Here is a 17,023-nt window from a genome sequence, read left to right as displayed (position 1 = left end):
TTCAGACAGGGATTGGACTGGAATATGGGATGGAAAATGATACTGGTAAAGAACAAGTTTCTTGGATCAAGTAGACACATGAGACTATGTTGGCATCTCCTGTCTTGAGGGGAAATGAGAGGGCAGAGGGGGCCAGAAACTACCCGAATGGACATGAGGAGAGAGAGTGGGATGAACTGTGCTATCTCATTAGAGGGAGAGCAATTAGGAGTGTACAGCAAGGTGTATGTAAATTTTTGTATGAGAGACTGACCTGATTTGTAAACTTTCACTTAAACCACAATAAAAATTAATTAAAAAAAAATAGGGACAATGCTAAGAGACCTAATACATGGCATAAACAGTATACAAAACATTACTAATAATGCAGAAGAGAAACTAGATAACTGGGAGCTCCTAAAAATCAAACGCCTATGCTCATCCAAAGACTTCACCAAAAGAGTAAAAACATTACCTACAGACTGAGAAAAAGTTTTTACCTATGACATTTCTGATCAGCATCTGATCTCTAAAATCTACATGATTCTCCAAAAACTCAACTACAAACAGTCAAATAACCCAATTAAAAAATGGGCAAAAGATATGATCAGGCACTTCACTAAAGAAGACATTCAGGTAGCTAACAGATACATGAGGAAATGCTCACCATCATTAGTCATTAGAGAAATGCAAATCAAAACTACGATGAGATTCCATCTCACTCAAGGCTGGCATTAATCCAAAAAACACAAAACAATATATGTCGGAGAGGCTGTGGAGAGACTGGAACACTTCTACATTGCTGGTGGGAATGTAAAATGGTTCAACCACTTTGGAAATTGATTTGGCGCTTCCTTAAAAAACTAGAAATAGAACTACCATATGATCCAGCAATCCCACTCCATGGAATATACCCTAGAGAAATAAGAGCCTTTACAGGAACAGATACATGCAGACCCATGTTCACTGCAGCATTGTTTACAATAGCAAAAGATGGAAGCAACCAAGGCACCCATCAATGGATGAATGGATAAATTAGGGTATATTCACACAATGGAATACTATGCATCAGTAAAGAACAATGATGAATCCATGAAACTCTTCATAACTTGGAGAAATCTGGAATACATTATGCTGAGTGAACTTAGTCAGTTGCAAAAGGACAAATATTGTATGAGAGCACAAGAAACAGTTTAAATGGAGATGAAAATATTCTTTGACGGCTATGAGAGTAGGGAGGGAAGGAGGGACAGGGGTTTTCACTAATGAGATAGTAGATAAGAACTATTTTAGGTAAAGGGAAAGACAACACACAATACGGGAGAGGTCAGCACAACTGGACTAAACCAAAAGCAAAGAAGTTTCCTGAATAAACTGAATGCTTCGAAGGCCAGGGTAACGGGCAGGGGTTTGGGGACCATGGTTTCAGGGGACATCTAAGTCAATTGGCATAATAAAACCTGTTAAGAAAACACTCTGCATCCCACTTTGGAGAGCGGCGTCTGAGGTCTTAAATGCTAGCAAGTGGCCATCTAAGATGTATCAATGGGTCTCAATCCAACTGGAGCAAAGGATAATGAAGAACACCAAAGACACAAGTAATTATGAGCCCAAGAGACAGTAAGGGCCACATAGACCAGAAGAACTAGATCGTGCCTGGCTACAACCGATGACTGCCCTGACAGGGAACACAACAGAGAACCCCTGAGAGAGCAGGAGAGCAGTGAGATGCAGACCTCAAATTCTTGTAAAAAGACCAGACTTAATGATCTGATTGAGACTAGAAGGACCCCGGAGGTCATGGTCCCCAGACCTTCTGTTAGCCCAAGACAGGAAACATTCTCAAAGCCAACTCTTCAGACAGGGATTGGACTGGACTGTAAAATAGAAAATGATACTGGTGAGGAGTGACCTTCTCGGATCAAGCAGACACATGAGACCATGTGGGCAGCTCCTGTCTGGAGAGGAGATGAGAGGGCAGAGGGGGTCAGAAGCAGGTGGAATGGACACGAAAATAGAGAGTAGAGGGAGGGAGCGTGCTGTCTCATTAGAGGGAGAGGAACTAGGAATATATAACAAGGTGTATATAAGTTTTTATATGAGAGACTGACTTGGTTTGTAAACTTTCACTTAAAGCACAATAAAAAGTTGAAATAAATAAATTAAAAAAAAAAAGATTCCATAGAGGAATCCTGATCAAAAGGGGGAAAACGCAGAACAGAATTTCAAGTTCTTATGAACTTCAGACTTTCTGGAGCCATGGAGGTTGGATGAATTCCTGACACTATTGTCCTGAGATAATTTTTAAACCTTAAGCCAAAAATATCCCCTGAAGTCTTCCTAAAACTAAACAATAATTTAGCTTAACCAATAAAAAATGTCTGTCTTGAGCATTACGCTCTTTTAAGAACCTTCTATATGGGATCAAATTGACAACAACTCGAGAAATTAGATAGGAACCTTAGGGGGCAGTGAGCCTAAATTAATGGGGGAGGAATGACTCAGAAAAGGAGGATGAGAATGGCTGAACAACTTGGAAAATGTAATCAGTGGCACTGAATTGTACATGTAGAAACTGTTGAATTGGTGTATGTTTTGCTGTGTATATTCTCAACAGCAACAACAAAATAAATAAAATAAAAGTAGGATCAATATTTCAACATCCAGATACTTGTAGATTAGAAACCCGGTTGAACTAGGAAGAACATATATGCTCATTCTTTTAGTGGAACAAATTTTAGATTCTGCAAAATTCCCTGTTAGTAGATTAAGTAGATATTTACAGAACTGTTATAAGCCAAGTGGAGTAACACCATGTAAGAACCGTTTGGATGACCTTCCTGGAGTCTTGCTAATGGCATAAATGCTGAAGAATGTCATGTAACTGAAATAACTTTCACAGCCTTTGAGGTAGCAAAGAGAGAGATAGAAGGAAAGAAGAAGAAGGAGGTGGAAAGGAGAGGAGGAGGGGAAGGGAGGAGGCGAAAGAATAAAGGAAAGAATGTGAGATAAAGAATTAGAGAAGGAAAGAAGGAAGGAGAAACTGAGTCAGTTAATGATCTGTCACTTCTGTGATTTCAGTATGTTCCTGGGAAACATTTTCATACTGAGTTGTTTTCTCTTTAACATGTTGCTTTTGTATAGGTGGTACCCTGTAAAAATGACTCGTCTCTTTCCGCATGAAAAATTCTCCTCTGTAAGATTTGGCTTCACTATTAAATTAGGCATCCAGTTTAAAGTAAATAGACTTACTAAATACATCCACGGACTCAACATCAAATATTACCACTTCAAACAGACAAACAAGTTCATTGCTGTCAAGTCAATTCCGACTCATAGGAACCCTATCCGACAGAGTAGAACTGTCCCATAAGGTTTCCAAAGGAGTGACTGGTGGATTCAAACTGCCGACCTTTTGGTTAGCAGCCAAGCTTTTAACAACTGTGCCACCAGCGCACCATTATAATTTCAGCAAGATAAAATTTTAACATCAGTATTAGACCAGGTTGCCATGTGTAATGTGAGTTATAAATTTATAAGCCACTGAGCCAAGCCATGGGCATGCAATTAGTAGCACAGTAGAAGGATTTGATGAAAACCAGAGCTATTTTTATTATCAGATGAGTGAGTATTCTAAATGTTTTTCCTAAGAACAAAATGTACTCCTCCATAATGGAATAAGAGCTACTCTAAAAGGAGTAGACGATCTCAGCTGGATGCATTTTACTGGAAAACACTCCCTAGGGGTCAGTTCCTGCCACAGCTAGTAGAGAACCAAGCAGACCGTGATATGTCATCACCAGATTTTATACAAGGATTAATGGCTCCAAAGAACAAGATGCCTCTCTTAAGTCTTCCTGTAATGTTACACCCAAATGTGACTCGTCTCACCATTTGACTCCCCTTTACACACTTAAGGGCAGGGAGTAGCTTTTCACAAGTCACAGAGGAGCAGAGCACATGGATAATCCGGTACATGTTCTAAATCATCTTTCTCGGTTCAGGCCAAGTCATAGCCCTCACGGGACCTGCCAAAACAGAAGCTCGCCTGTACCAGGGCGGGTCGAGTAGCAAGAGATGGAATTAGTTTTAAGCCATCTCTCACCATGAGGGAAGGCTACAATGTCCCTGGAAAGGTATTGCCTGATTCTGCTACTAATTGGGCTCAGATGACCTTGAAAGGCTGAGGATTTCTGTAACTCCTCCACTCCACATATAAAGCGCTGCAACAATACGACCTCAGGACTGCAGCGGTGGCCTTCACAAATCCAAGAGCTGAGGAGGCAGGAGTGGGGCTGGGAGACTTGCCCTCCTTTGCACCTGAGCAGGTGATCAACTCACCTGCAAATTCACCTTAAAGGTATCGTGCATTGAGATTGTGTTCATCCCACTTTTGGGGCTGGGAATTCAGGCAGATCTTTATTTTGTTGGTCACGTGGACTCCTTTTCTCCTGACTTTGAACACCCTACCCTGTACCAGTTTGGAAGTGACTTAGTCAGGCCAATAGATCTTTTTTATCCCTGATTTCTACACATCAGTAATGCAAGAATTTCAAGTTAAAGCGTGTGGAAAAGCCTGAAATCAGCGTTAATCTCAGTGACTGAGGTTCTGTTAAAATGAAACAAAGAAAATATCCCATGTTGATTGATAGATGACTTAGTTCATTATAGGTGCTGGACCACAGAGGCTTCTCAGGAAGCTGATGGTCAAGAGGATTAGTCTTAAATTTGGGGTTTTTACTTGACTAATTTGGGGTTTTTACTTGACTAATTTGGAGTTTTTACTTGACTGATAACCTGGGACTTGCGAAATCAAACTGTGGAATTTTCTTTTGTTTTTTGTTTATACAATTGACTATTATCTGGCCCCTCATTGGACAACAGTGCGTGAGCCCTATGTAAGTCAAGATTCAGTAAATGTTATTTTTTACTTAAATGTTTATGAAGATATAGTGAGTTCCAGGGTTCTTTACATACAACTTAATTTGCTGTTGTCAGTTGCCGCTGAGTCGATTCTGACTCATGGCACCCCCATCTGTGCGGAGTAACACTGCTCCACAGGGTTTTCAAGGCTTGGCTCAAACTTTTGGAAGCAATCACCAGGTCTGTGTTCCAGGGCATCTCTGGGTGGGTTCGAACCACCAACCTTTTGGCTAGGAGCCAAGTGCTTAACTATTTGCTCCATCGAGGGACTCTCATAAGTTTATTAAACTAAACCTGCTGCCATCAAGTTGATTCTGGCTTGTAGCAACCCTAGTAAAGTAAATTTAAAACTTGCCATTGGAATTACGACTTTTCCAAACTGGTAGTTATTTCCTGCACAGAGAACCAGTTCTCTCAAAATACATAAACTCTAGTCAAAATGCCCCTGGCTCTGGGTGATTTATCAAGGATCAGCCTCCTTTTGCAAAAGGTCTGTCTAGTTATTGATATTTGCCCTTCACATATGTGCAAGGCAGCCAGCTATCCTCACTGGGGAGAGCCTGTGATTTGGAAGAAACAGGCTGTTACTTGAACTTGATTCTGATAAGATTTTCCTGACACCAAACACCTCATCTCACAGATGAGGAGACTACAGCGAAGTGTCTTTTCCAAAATCTTAAAAAAAGAAGCTTTTTAAACAAAGTGAAGGTTTGAAGCATCATCGAATTGAAACATACACTATCTCACTTTCAGCACTGCCATGATTCATTAATTCAACATATGTTTTTTGAGTGCCACATACCTTCCAGCTTCTGCCTTGGGGTGGCGCATTCAGGTACGTCCCCCTGAGTACAAGGCCATAAGCTGTGCTTGTGTCTCTGCACTGAAGGCACATCACCTGCAGTGACAGGCTGGTCTTCTGTCCAGGGTAGACCAGAAGTTCTGCTCTAGAAGAGGCTCTTCTAAACCCGTATTTCCACACTCACAGAGCTGCCGAGGGCAATATGGAATTCTGCATTAGACCTTTAATTGCATGTGCCTTTTGACAAAAAATTAAACTTCCAGGAGTTTATACCACAAATACACTTCTATATGTGAACAAAATGTGTGCATTCACTCTGGCACTTTTTTATAATAGACTCAAGAATTAATCTAGATGCCCATCAATACGAGCATAATTAGAAATAAGTTATGTTATATCCGTACACAGATTACTCTTGCAGCCGTGAAAAAGAACGTGCTGGTAAGGAAACGTGTCTTTAAGTGAAAAAGCAAAATGTAGAACAGCATATGAAGTAAGGCCCTGCCTGCATAAAAGAAAACATCACACACACACACACATACGCATACGTGTGCTTTCATTAAAATCAATGTGTAAATAGGACATCAACTGTGAATATCTGTAGGAAGTGTAGCTGGTGGCGACAAGGAGAAGTAAGGCTTCTAGTTTTATATCCTTCAGGATTTTCTGAAATATTTTACCACGTGCATGCACTGTATTTACATTTTTAAAAATGTAGTCTTAATGGACCGTCTTTGCTAATAGTGTAGATCTTATGTTACCTTTAGAACAAATTGGGAGTTTTCCGACAAGAAAGAGTGTATAAATTATGGCATGCAGTAATTTTGATATGCACCTCGCAAATATATGGGCCATGATGACAAAAACAAACAGAGGGAAAAAAACTGTCCTAAAATACTCAGGGAGAGAAAAAAGAGGAGATGCTACTGTAAGTTTCTATACTTTTTTGCTCTAAAGTGTCTTACTTCCTTCAACACCAGTCCAAGTGTGCTAAGTGTGTTTGCTCTCCTGGACCACAGTGCCCGCTGTTTCCTCCTCCCACTGTAGCAATCCTCCTGAACTTGTCATGTTTAGACACAGCTGCCTCTTTCCATGGTGGCATGGTGTTAAGAGCTCAGGCTGCTAACCACAAGGTTGGCAGTTTGAATCCACCAGTTGCTCCTTGGAAACCCTGTGAGGCAATTCTACGCTGTCTTATAGGGTCAGTATGAGTTGGGGAATCGACTTAACAACAATGGGTTTAACAGCCTCTTTCCCTCCTCTTGGGTTTCTGAGGAATTACGCTTCACTGATCAGAATAATCAAGCTAGTTTAGAAAACACACTCAGTGGGACAGGAATGTGTGACAACCACCACGTGATTTCATTCTCACTCAACAGGACAATTAGAGATGGTTAAGGAGTTTTTGATCTTTCTGGAAACCTAACTCTTTGGGGAAATCAGGCCCTGGCTAGAACCTACTCTTTTAAAAGGGACACATCACCCATTTTTCTCTTCAGAAGAAAAGTAACATTGATTTGTGATAGTCAAGTAGCTACTGGGCTGGAACTTCAGGGTGAGGCGTGGGCAGATAAGGAGAAGAACAATATTTTTTCCAAATTCTGTATTTAAACCCTGGTGGCGTAGTGATTAAGAGCTACGGGTGCTAACCAAAAGGTTAGCAGTTCGAATCCACCAGGTGCTTCTTGGAAACTCGAAGGGGCAGTTCTACCCTGTCCTATAGGGTCACTATGAGTTGAAATTGACTTGATGGCAATGGGTTTGGGATTTTTTCATTTAAAAAGTTTTAATAGGCAGAGAATATAAAATTTGCTAAAGAAGTTATCACTTTCAGCTCAAATTCTTAGGAGAATTTTGATTGATCAGGTAATGGTGTAGGCATGAGGAAACCATAGGTGTTTTTTCCATTAGGCAAACGAGTCTATGTACGACTCACTGTGTGAAGAGTCCCTGGGTGGTGCAAATGGTTAAGAACTTGGCTACTAACTGAAAAGCTGGAGGTTCGAGTCCACTCAGAAGTGCCTCAGAAGAAAAGCTTGGCCATCAACTTTGGAAAAATCAGAAAACTGTATGGAGCACAGTTTGACAGCAGCTGGTTTAATTCTGTGTGTCAAAAGCACCGTTTTAAGTCAGGCCCTTGCCCCACAGGAGTTTAGAGTCTAGTTGAGGGACAAGGATCAGAGCTACAGAAAATGGAGGCCTGGCTCCTGGTCCTAACTCAGCCAGGCACAAGCTCTCATGAGTTGGGAGCTGGGCAGAACCAGGGCTTCTCTGTGCATGGCAGGATGGGACTCTTAAGAGTCCCCCACTTCCCTTCCAGCCCCAGTTAGGTGACCAGTCATCAAATTGAATAGCCTAGACATAACCAAGGCAAAAACTGCAGTGGTTAGTAGTGCCACTGGGAGGTGACGGGCCTAAAGTCTACTTGCTTTTGCTTTTTGATGTTTTACTTTAACTCTGCGTGGGCCAGAGCACACTTCTCCTGGAATCTAAGGCCTGGCTCTGAGGACAATGGGGAACCCAGAGGTTTTACCCATATTCCCATGTAAGTCAGTGCTCAAAAGCTAGTGACCCAAAGGCCAAATCTGGTGACCAGACAAGTTTTGATGGTCAGCACAATGCTTTAGAATGTTTTAATTCATTATCAGTATTTAAAAATAAGGCAATTACACATTTTTAGAAATTGGAGTTTTCTGCTTCTCTTGAAAAATCAGAATATCTGGCAATACTGGGACCATGCCCAACTGGCAACAACAGTTAGTTGGAGCTGAGTGGCAGTGACTCCCTTAAATGAGCCGTGCACTCTGGAAGTCACCGCAGACCCCTCTACACACACCTGGACCCCGAAAGCTTAGGAGCTTGTGGACCCTGATGTGTGACCAACATTATGGATTTGACAACCCAGGATCTTACTAAGCACTTATTGTGGCAGGTGTTAAATACTTACCACAAGCAGCTAACACCAACAACAATCTTGAAAAAAATTTTAATCTAGTTAATCTAGTGGTGCCTCGATAAAACAAATTTCACCATGATGCACGCTTTACCCAGCTCTTCCCATAAGCTGCCATTCCTTCCTGGTGGGCAGGCAGCGTAAATAGTGTAATAGTGATGACGGCAGGCTTTGGAATTGGACAGGGTTTGAATCCCAGCTCTGCCACCATCAACAATGTTACTTTGGGCAATGGCTTGCCTCCTTGAGCGTCCTCCGAAAAATGCGGATAAGAATAGAGTTGCTGTGAGAATTGAGTGCGAGATGTAAAACACTTTGAAGAGTAAAGGTTATTTACTAATTACTTAATAAATAGCAATAAAATAAGCCAGAGATCACAAAAAAGCAGCCTATCAGCCAGTAGGTGAAGGACTGGCAGCAGTTTTTTTTGGCCCTTTGGTGGGGCAGAGTCCCTGGGTGGCACAAACTGTAAAGTGCTCAGCTGCTAATCTAAAGGTTGGCGGTTTGAATCCACCTAGAGGTACCTCAGAAGAAAGACCTGGAAATCTAATTCCAAAAGCTCACAGCCATTGACAACCCTATAGAGCACAGTTCTACTCTGAAGCACATGGGGTCGCCATGAGTCAGAATCAATTGGATGGCAAGCAGGTTTGTTTTTTGTTTTTTAAGTAATAAAGACCTGCTCCATCTCTAGACTCACTTCCACTCCCTGTTGCCTACCAATGGCTGAATATCAGTTGCCAGTGCCAATGAATTTCACCCTTTTGCTGATCTTAAAGAAGAGAAATATTTCTCCATACCCATGTTTTTTTAGTCAAAATTAGGGGAACAGAAAGATAAATGCAGTGAACCAGGTATTTTAAAGGGAGGAAGCAGAAACTATTTCTAAGTGTTTATTATGAAAACCACCAGAACAATTCATTTATGTGACCTTGTGGTCATTATAGATGTTTAAATTTGCTGGTCCTGATTTTTGAGTCACTGGGAGGGAGGGGACAACACAGCTCTCTGGTTGTCAAGAAAATGAAATTCTTGGAGAATCTTAGGATTAGAAGAACTAAAAGGACATTAAAAAGCACACACACTCGGTAGTCAAGAATTAATCTTATCCAAAGAGAGGTCTGGAGCCCTGGTGGCACAGTGGTTAAGAGCTTGGCTGCCAATCAAAAGGTCGCCAGTTTGGATCCATCAGCTGCTCCTTAGAATCCCTCTGGGGCAGTTCTACTGTGTCCTATGGGGTCGCTATGAGTCGGAATCAACTTGACGGCAGTGGGTTTGGTTGTGGTTTAAAGAAAGGTCTGGAGTCCCTGAGTGGTGCAGTTAACTTGCAGCCGAAATGGGTGCAGGTTTGAGTCTACCTAGGGGTGCTTTGGGAGAAAGGCCTGGTGATCCACTTCAGAAAAATCAGCCATTGAAAACCCTGTGAGCACAGTTCTGCTCTGACACATATGTGGCTACCATGAGTCAGAACTGTCTCAACTGCCACTGGTTTGTTTTGGTTTTTTGTTTATTAAAGAGACATTAGGCCTTTGCCCGAGACTATTGGGAGGTGATCTGTAGACCCCTGAAATGTCATGCTTGATAGGAGCATCTTTGCCTGGAAGACCTCATCCAGCTAGATAGTAACAATGTGATTTAGGATGGGGGCTTTGGGCAACGTGGTATCAGGTCTGCCTCTGTAGCTCCTGGAGACTAGAGGTCAGCCAAGTGGGCAGTCGGTGATCGAGCCCCGATAAAAACTGAGCACCAACACTTGGGTGAACTTCCCTGGTTGGCAAGACTCTGTGTGTATTGTCACTCATCAATACCAGTAAAAGTAACATGTCTATAACTCCACAGGGAGAGGACAATGGAAGCTCCACGTCTGGTACTTCTCCAGGACTCTACCCTGTGCACTTCTCCCCTTGGCTGCTTTTAGCTGTATCTTTTGCCTGTAATAAACTATAGCCCTGAGTGTAATAGCTTTCAGTGAGTTCTGTGAGCCCTTCTAGTGAATTATTAAAACTGAGGGTGACTTTGAGAACCCTTTGAACTTGCAATTGGTGTCAGAAGTGATGAAGATCTTGTGTAGACTGTGCTTCCTCTCTTGCACAAACCCATGTACCCCCCAAACTGTATACACCAAGAGATGAAAGTTGTTGTCGTGGTTAGCTGCTATCGAGTTGACTCCAACTCATGGTGACCATGTGTACAACAGAGCAAAATGCCAGCATGTTTGAGTCCACCATTGCACTTATTGTGCCTATCCATCTCACTGAGAGTCCCCACGCCCTCACTGGCCCACTAGTTCACCAAGAATGATGTCCTCCTTTAGCAATTGATTCCTCCTGATGACCTATCCAAAGCAAGAGAGTTAGGCAGTGTTGTGTTGTGATCCATAAAGTTTTCATTGGCTAATGTTTGGAAGGAAACCCTGGTGGCGTAGTGGTTAAGAGCTACGGCTGCTAACCAAAAGGTTGGCAGTTTGAATCCACCAGGCACTCCTTGGAAACTCTATGAGGCAGTTCTACTCTGTCCTATAGTGTCGCTGTGAGTCGGAATAGGCTCAATGGCAGTGTTTTTTTTTTTTTGCTGTTTGCAAGTAGATTGACAGGCCTTTCTTCCTAGTCTGTCTTTAGTCTGGAAGCCATGCTGAAACCTATGCACTATGGGTGATCCTGCTGGCATTTAAAATACCGGTGACGTAGCTTCCAGCATTATAGCAACACACAAGCCACCATGGTACAAGAAACTGACAGGCAGGCGGTAGGAGATGAAAGTAGCAAGTTGAAACTTAGAAGGGATGAATGGGAAGATCTGAGTTGGATTTATAAAAACATCAACAGAAAGGAAACACCTGACTTTGAAAAGCTCCTCATGTAAAGAGTAGGAGCTTGGTCATGTCAGTCTTTAAAAGTGATTCAGGAGGGCTCAGGTACCTGATAGATTTATGTATATGCACATTCCTTATATTTCCTATTTCTGTGACTATGAAAGCACCACTAATCCATCCAACAGGAGATCACAGTGGCTTTCCTTACTTCCTGACCCCACTAAGATAACAATTTGAGAAAGTAAAGCCTTTCACTGTCATTTGAGCCCCTCTGGGGGCAGCACTGTATAAATACAGCACACAGTTGATGATTTTCTGCTTGGATCAGGTGTAGGTGCAGAGAGAGACACTATCAGTGCTTACATTTTCCATCAATACCCCAAGGAGGACTGGACACCTTTAATTTTCTGTTTCCTGCCTTATTTTGGTATTTTGCTGAAAATGCTTTTCTAAGATTGCTATCAAATCTGTTTCTTGAGGGTACAAAGATGGTGATACCAACTACAACAGCAGTGCTCACAGTGAGCACAGGAAATGGGACCAAAAAATGCGAAACAAGTAAAAAGGGGGGAAAGGGATGACATTGCCCATCTAAAAGCAAAATGCATTCCCTCTTATAGAAGTTCTTACAAGTTGTCGTAGTCCTAAATGCCGAAGTTCACGTTTCCCAGCTGTTTCTAGCAAAACAAGCAGTTAGGCTGTGAAATAACAGGGAGATGAGTCCAATCTTTAGCAGAGTGGCAACTGTCGACTTTAGTACAATAATCATTTCTTAAACGTGTTGGACATCACCCAATGACTGCGCTTATAGGGGCTGCCCCCAAAGATCCCACAAATATAACATCCTAAATGATGTAAGTCAGGAAATGTGTGCGTCAGGGTTGTATGCTTTCACCATTATATGCTGAGCAAATAACCCAAGAGGGTGGTCTCTATGAAGACGAACAGGGCATCAAGATTGGAGGAAGATGAGTTAACAACCTATATTATGCAGATGACACAACCTTGCTTGCTGAAAGTGAAAAGGACTTGAAGCACTTACTGATAAAGATCAAATACACCTCAATTTAAAGAAAACAAAAATCCTCACAACTGGACCAATGAGCAACTTCATGATAAATGGAGAAAAGATTGAAGTTGTCAAGGATTTCATTTTACTTGGATCCGCAATCAACACTCACCGAAGCAGAAGTCAAGAAATCAAAAGATGCATTGCATTAGGCAAATCTGCTGCGAAATACCTCTTTAAAGTGTTGAAAAACACAGATGTCACCTTGAAGACTAAGGCCCAAGCCATGGTGTTTTCAGTTGCCTCGTATGCATGCCAAAACTGGACAATGAATAAAGAAGACTTAAGAAGAATTGACGTCTTTGAATTATGGTGTTGGCAAAGAATATTGAATATGCCGTGGACTGCTAAAAGAACGAACAGATCTGTCTTGGAAGAAGTACAACCAGAATGGTCCCTAGAAGCAAGGATGGCAAGACTACGTCTCACATACTTTGGACATGTTATCGAGAGGCATCAGTCCCTGGAGAAGGACATCATGCTTAGTAAAGCAGAGGGTCAGAGAGAAAGAAGAAGACCATCAATGAGACGGATTGGCACACTGGCTGCAACAATGGGCTCAAGCATAGCAACAATTGTGAGGATGGTGCAGGACCAGGCAGTGTTTCATTCTGTTGTACATAGTGTCGCTATGGTTGGAACTGACTTGACGGCACCTAACAACAACAGCAAATGATATAAGGGTGAAACTCATCACCAGGAGCTTTTGCTAAAAGCTTTCTCTGTACATGGTCTAGGGCGGGATGTTGTACAACATGGGAAGCATCTTAACCCTGTGATAGAAGGCTTTCTAATTCTGACAACCCAGCAACAGAGATAAATTATCCTCAAATATGGGTTGAGTCAATAAAAAGCAAAGCATTTAATATCGTGTAAACTAAAGATAGTGAGACTGTATTATGGTGGTGATTCAGTTGCAGTTGACAGTTTTGATTGGTTACTAAAAAAAAAAAAAAGAGTTGCAGATGAGTCAGTTCCAACTCAAAGTGACCCCATGTGTGTCAGAGTTGAACTGTGCTTCATAGGGTTTTCAATGACTGTCATCTTTTGGGAGTAGATTGCCAGGTCTTTCTTCTAAGGCACCTCTGGGTGGATTCAAATCACTAAAGTTTGAGCTGGTAGCTGAGCACTTAACTGTTTGTGCCACCCCAGACTCCTGATTACTGAAACCAAAAACCAAACCAAACCCATTGTCATCAAGTCAATTCCAACTCATAGCAGCCCTATAGGACAGAGTAGAGCTGCTCCACAGAGTTTCCAAGGAGAAGCTGGTGGATTCGAATTGCCAACCTCGGGTCCCCAAAATAGACTGTGAGCTCTCTGAGGACAAGCATTTAGTACTTCAGTAGATAAACATCTGGTGAACGAATAGTAGTGCATTAGGCATTTTTCTCTGTCATCACATTTAGTCCCCACTTCACAAATAGTGAAACTGAGGCTCAGAGCAAGAAAAGGGCTTATTTGGCCAAAGCCACAAATCTTTGAAGTGATGGCAGGTCTTCTCTGCACTTGGGCTGAGCCCCTTCTCTGCTCCCTTGCCATCCTGGCTCCTCTTGCACAGCCTCAGGACCTGGTGAGCGAGGCGGAACCCAAGCTGCATTTGGCAGGCAGGACAGATGATCCACGTGTGAGGTGTCCACAACGGTGAGGTGAGGCATGGTGAAGAACTCGATTCTAGCTGATAACAGCAAGAGTGAATCTGGCCAGCTAGGGTGGTATTTGATTGCTTGAGTGCAGAGGCAGGAAAGGAGGCTGCTCTGAGACTTGGAAGGAAGGAAGGAGGAAGTCAGAGAGAAAGCAAAATAGCTCAGGGTGCCCTTCACAGGGAGCCTTGGGAGGGGGTTTTGAGAAAAGTAATGGAAGAAAACCAGTAAATCAGTTGCTGTCAAGTCGACGCCAATGCATGGCAAACTCACATGTGTCAGAGTAGAACTGTGCTCCATAGTGGCTGATTTTCAGAAGTAGATAACTAGGCCTTTCTTCCAAGGTGCCTGTGGGTAAACACAAACCTCCAACTTTTCTGTTAGCAGTTGAGCATGTTAACTGTTTGTGCCAGCCAGGGACTCCAAAAGAAGGAATAACATAGGCATGCATCCTTTAAGAGGATACATGCAGCCAAAAAGTCATCTTCTCGTTCGGTGGCACGGTGTTTGACATCTTTCTGAATGCAATGCGTATGAGCAGAGCATGTGCTCTTCAGATGACCATGGTGTCCATCTCTCCCTGTAGTGCAGGTCCAGGAGCTTTGCTTCTTTTTGACACCTGACTGGCCCTTGGGATATCTGAGTTCATGACCCATCCTAAGTCCCCCGAAGGTCACAGACACTCCACTGCACTCAAGCTCATCCACAAACACAAAGCGCCCAGAAGTGCTTTTCGGCCCCAGAGGGAACAGGAAGCGCACCCACATGCATCCACTGCTTGGTTTCTTTCAGGCTCACCCTGATTTAATTTACTCCCTGGGTGTGTGGAAGCCACCCTTCTTTCAGCTAGTTCTCATAACCCAGCTCATAATTATGCAACTGCAGCGTCTACTAGAGTAAATCCTCCTTCTGTATTCAAACATGCACCGTACTTCCCAGATGGCGTGGATGTGACCTGGCATCAGGACACAAGCATCCTACGTTCCTGCACAGGCTTCTTTCCTTCTTAATGAGGCTCTTCTGGATAAAAAGTTCCTCTAGTTTTTGAGGAAAGAAAACAAAACAAAACCATCGAACACTTATTGAACCAAATTATCTTTTCTTTCAATGCCATGTACTTAATATAAACTCAAAATTTTTAGAAGCATTTTGTTACAAAGAAATTTGTGGATAAGTCATGCAGATGATTGCAAGTTCTATATTAACATCTTTCTCCTGCTGCAAAGCAAGTACCATTACAGGTGTCTTATTTCCCATTGGCATAGGCAAAAGTCGCATCAGGAAATGAAAGCCCTTAGATACCCTTTGGGCGTCCCTGGGTCACGCAAACAGTTAACACTCTTGCTGCTAACTAAAACATTGAAGGTTTGAGTCCAACCAGAAGCACCTCAGAAAAAGGCCTGGTGATCTACTTCCAGGAAAAAAAATACTGAAAACCCTATGAAGCACAGTTCTACTCTGACACACATGGGGTCACTGTGAGTCGGAATCAACTCCATGACAACTCTCCTTTTTTAGGCACACCTGGAGTTTGAACGGAAACCCTGGTGGCATAATGGTTAAGAGCTACAGCTGCTAACCAAAAGGCCAGCAGTCCAAATCCACCAGGCTCTCCTTGGAAACTCCAAGGGGCAGTTCTACTCTGTCCTATAGGGTAGCTATGAGTCGGAATTGACTCGACGGCAGTGGGTTGGAGTTTGAACTAAACCTTAGGAAGCCTAGTTGCTATACAGGGGCACACATCCCATAATCTAGTGCTGTGAATGCAAGTGTACAACCTGATAAAATAGACGTGTGTTAAGGACTTCTTTTTCAGTGGCAAGTGACTAGGAATTTACTTGAATGCTATGCACTGAATCCTTAGTGGAAAAAAGAAAATAAGTGAGAAATCTGACTTGGAAGACAGGAGTGGGGGATAACTGTCACCTGTGTTCCAGGCAGGCTCTGCTCTTTAGAACTGGAGTGGGATGTGTGTATGGGAAGTAGGCAAATTATAAATGGCAGTGTCTGGATTCAAACTCATTTTGCTATCACTCCAAAATTATGGCAGTCTAATCTGAGGGTCTGGGATTTGTTTTTCCTTTTATCTTTCAGGGGATGAACAATCAATACACCCGCCGAGAGGTCTTCTGCTGTGAAACTTGTCATGAGCTCAAAAGCTTCTGGGAGAAAGAAATTAGCAAACAGACTTGTTACCGAGAGCTGGAGGAAAATCGTCAAGGAAGAAGTGCCCTGAGAAAGTATGTAGCTTGTTCTTCTACTATTTTTTTTTTAAAGTAGGTTTTTCCAGTTGCTGTCAAGTCAACTTCGACTCATGGTGACCCCATGTGTGTCAGAGTAGAACTGTGCTCCACGGGGTTTCTAATAGCTGATTTTTGGAAGTAGATCACCAGACCTTTCTTCAAAGGTGCCCTCAGGTAGACTCAAACTGCCAACCGTCCAGTTAGCAGCTGAGCTTGTTAACCATTTGCACCAGATGTGAAGCCAGGGGGACTGAATTCTTTTCACTATGCCTTCATTCTTCTCACCTTCAATACCATGATTTCTCAATGCCAGCACTACTGACATTTTGGGGATGGATAATACTTTGTTGAGGGGCTTTCTCATGCATTATAGGATGTTTAGCAGCATCCCTGGGCTCTAATTGTTGGATACCAGTAACTCCCATCCCCCATTGTGACAGCCAAAAATATTTCCAGATGTTGCCGAATGTCCCCTGGAGGGCAAAGTTGTCGCCATTTGAGAACCACTGACCTATATATATGGGTAAACCTTTTTTTACGTAAACAAAAATAAGGTTGTGTTATTCATATCTTGATGAGGAAAATTTTCTCCCTCGCTC

General features: G+C 42.6%; 1 protein-coding gene across 1 annotated transcript in view; it reads left to right on the top strand.

Annotated features, from left to right (window-relative positions):
• LOC126082372 (protein FAM240B-like) overlaps nucleotides 1-17,023 on the top strand; it is a 63,928-nt gene that overhangs the window by 20,675 nt on the left and 26,230 nt on the right. Inside the window, exon 3 of the mRNA XM_049894914.1 lies at nucleotides 16,276-16,421. Coding sequence (XP_049750871.1) covers nucleotides 16,279-16,421 — 143 coding nt within the window. The 5' untranslated portion in view covers nucleotides 16,276-16,278. The remainder of the gene's footprint in view (nucleotides 1-16,275; nucleotides 16,422-17,023) is intronic.

This window comes from Elephas maximus, chromosome 9, assembly GCF_024166365.1.
Source record: "Elephas maximus indicus isolate mEleMax1 chromosome 9, mEleMax1 primary haplotype, whole genome shotgun sequence".
Classification (NCBI taxonomy): domain Eukaryota; kingdom Metazoa; phylum Chordata; class Mammalia; order Proboscidea; family Elephantidae; genus Elephas; species Elephas maximus.
The sequence above is the reverse complement of the archived record's forward strand: the minus strand, read 5'-3'. Positions and strand labels throughout refer to the sequence as shown.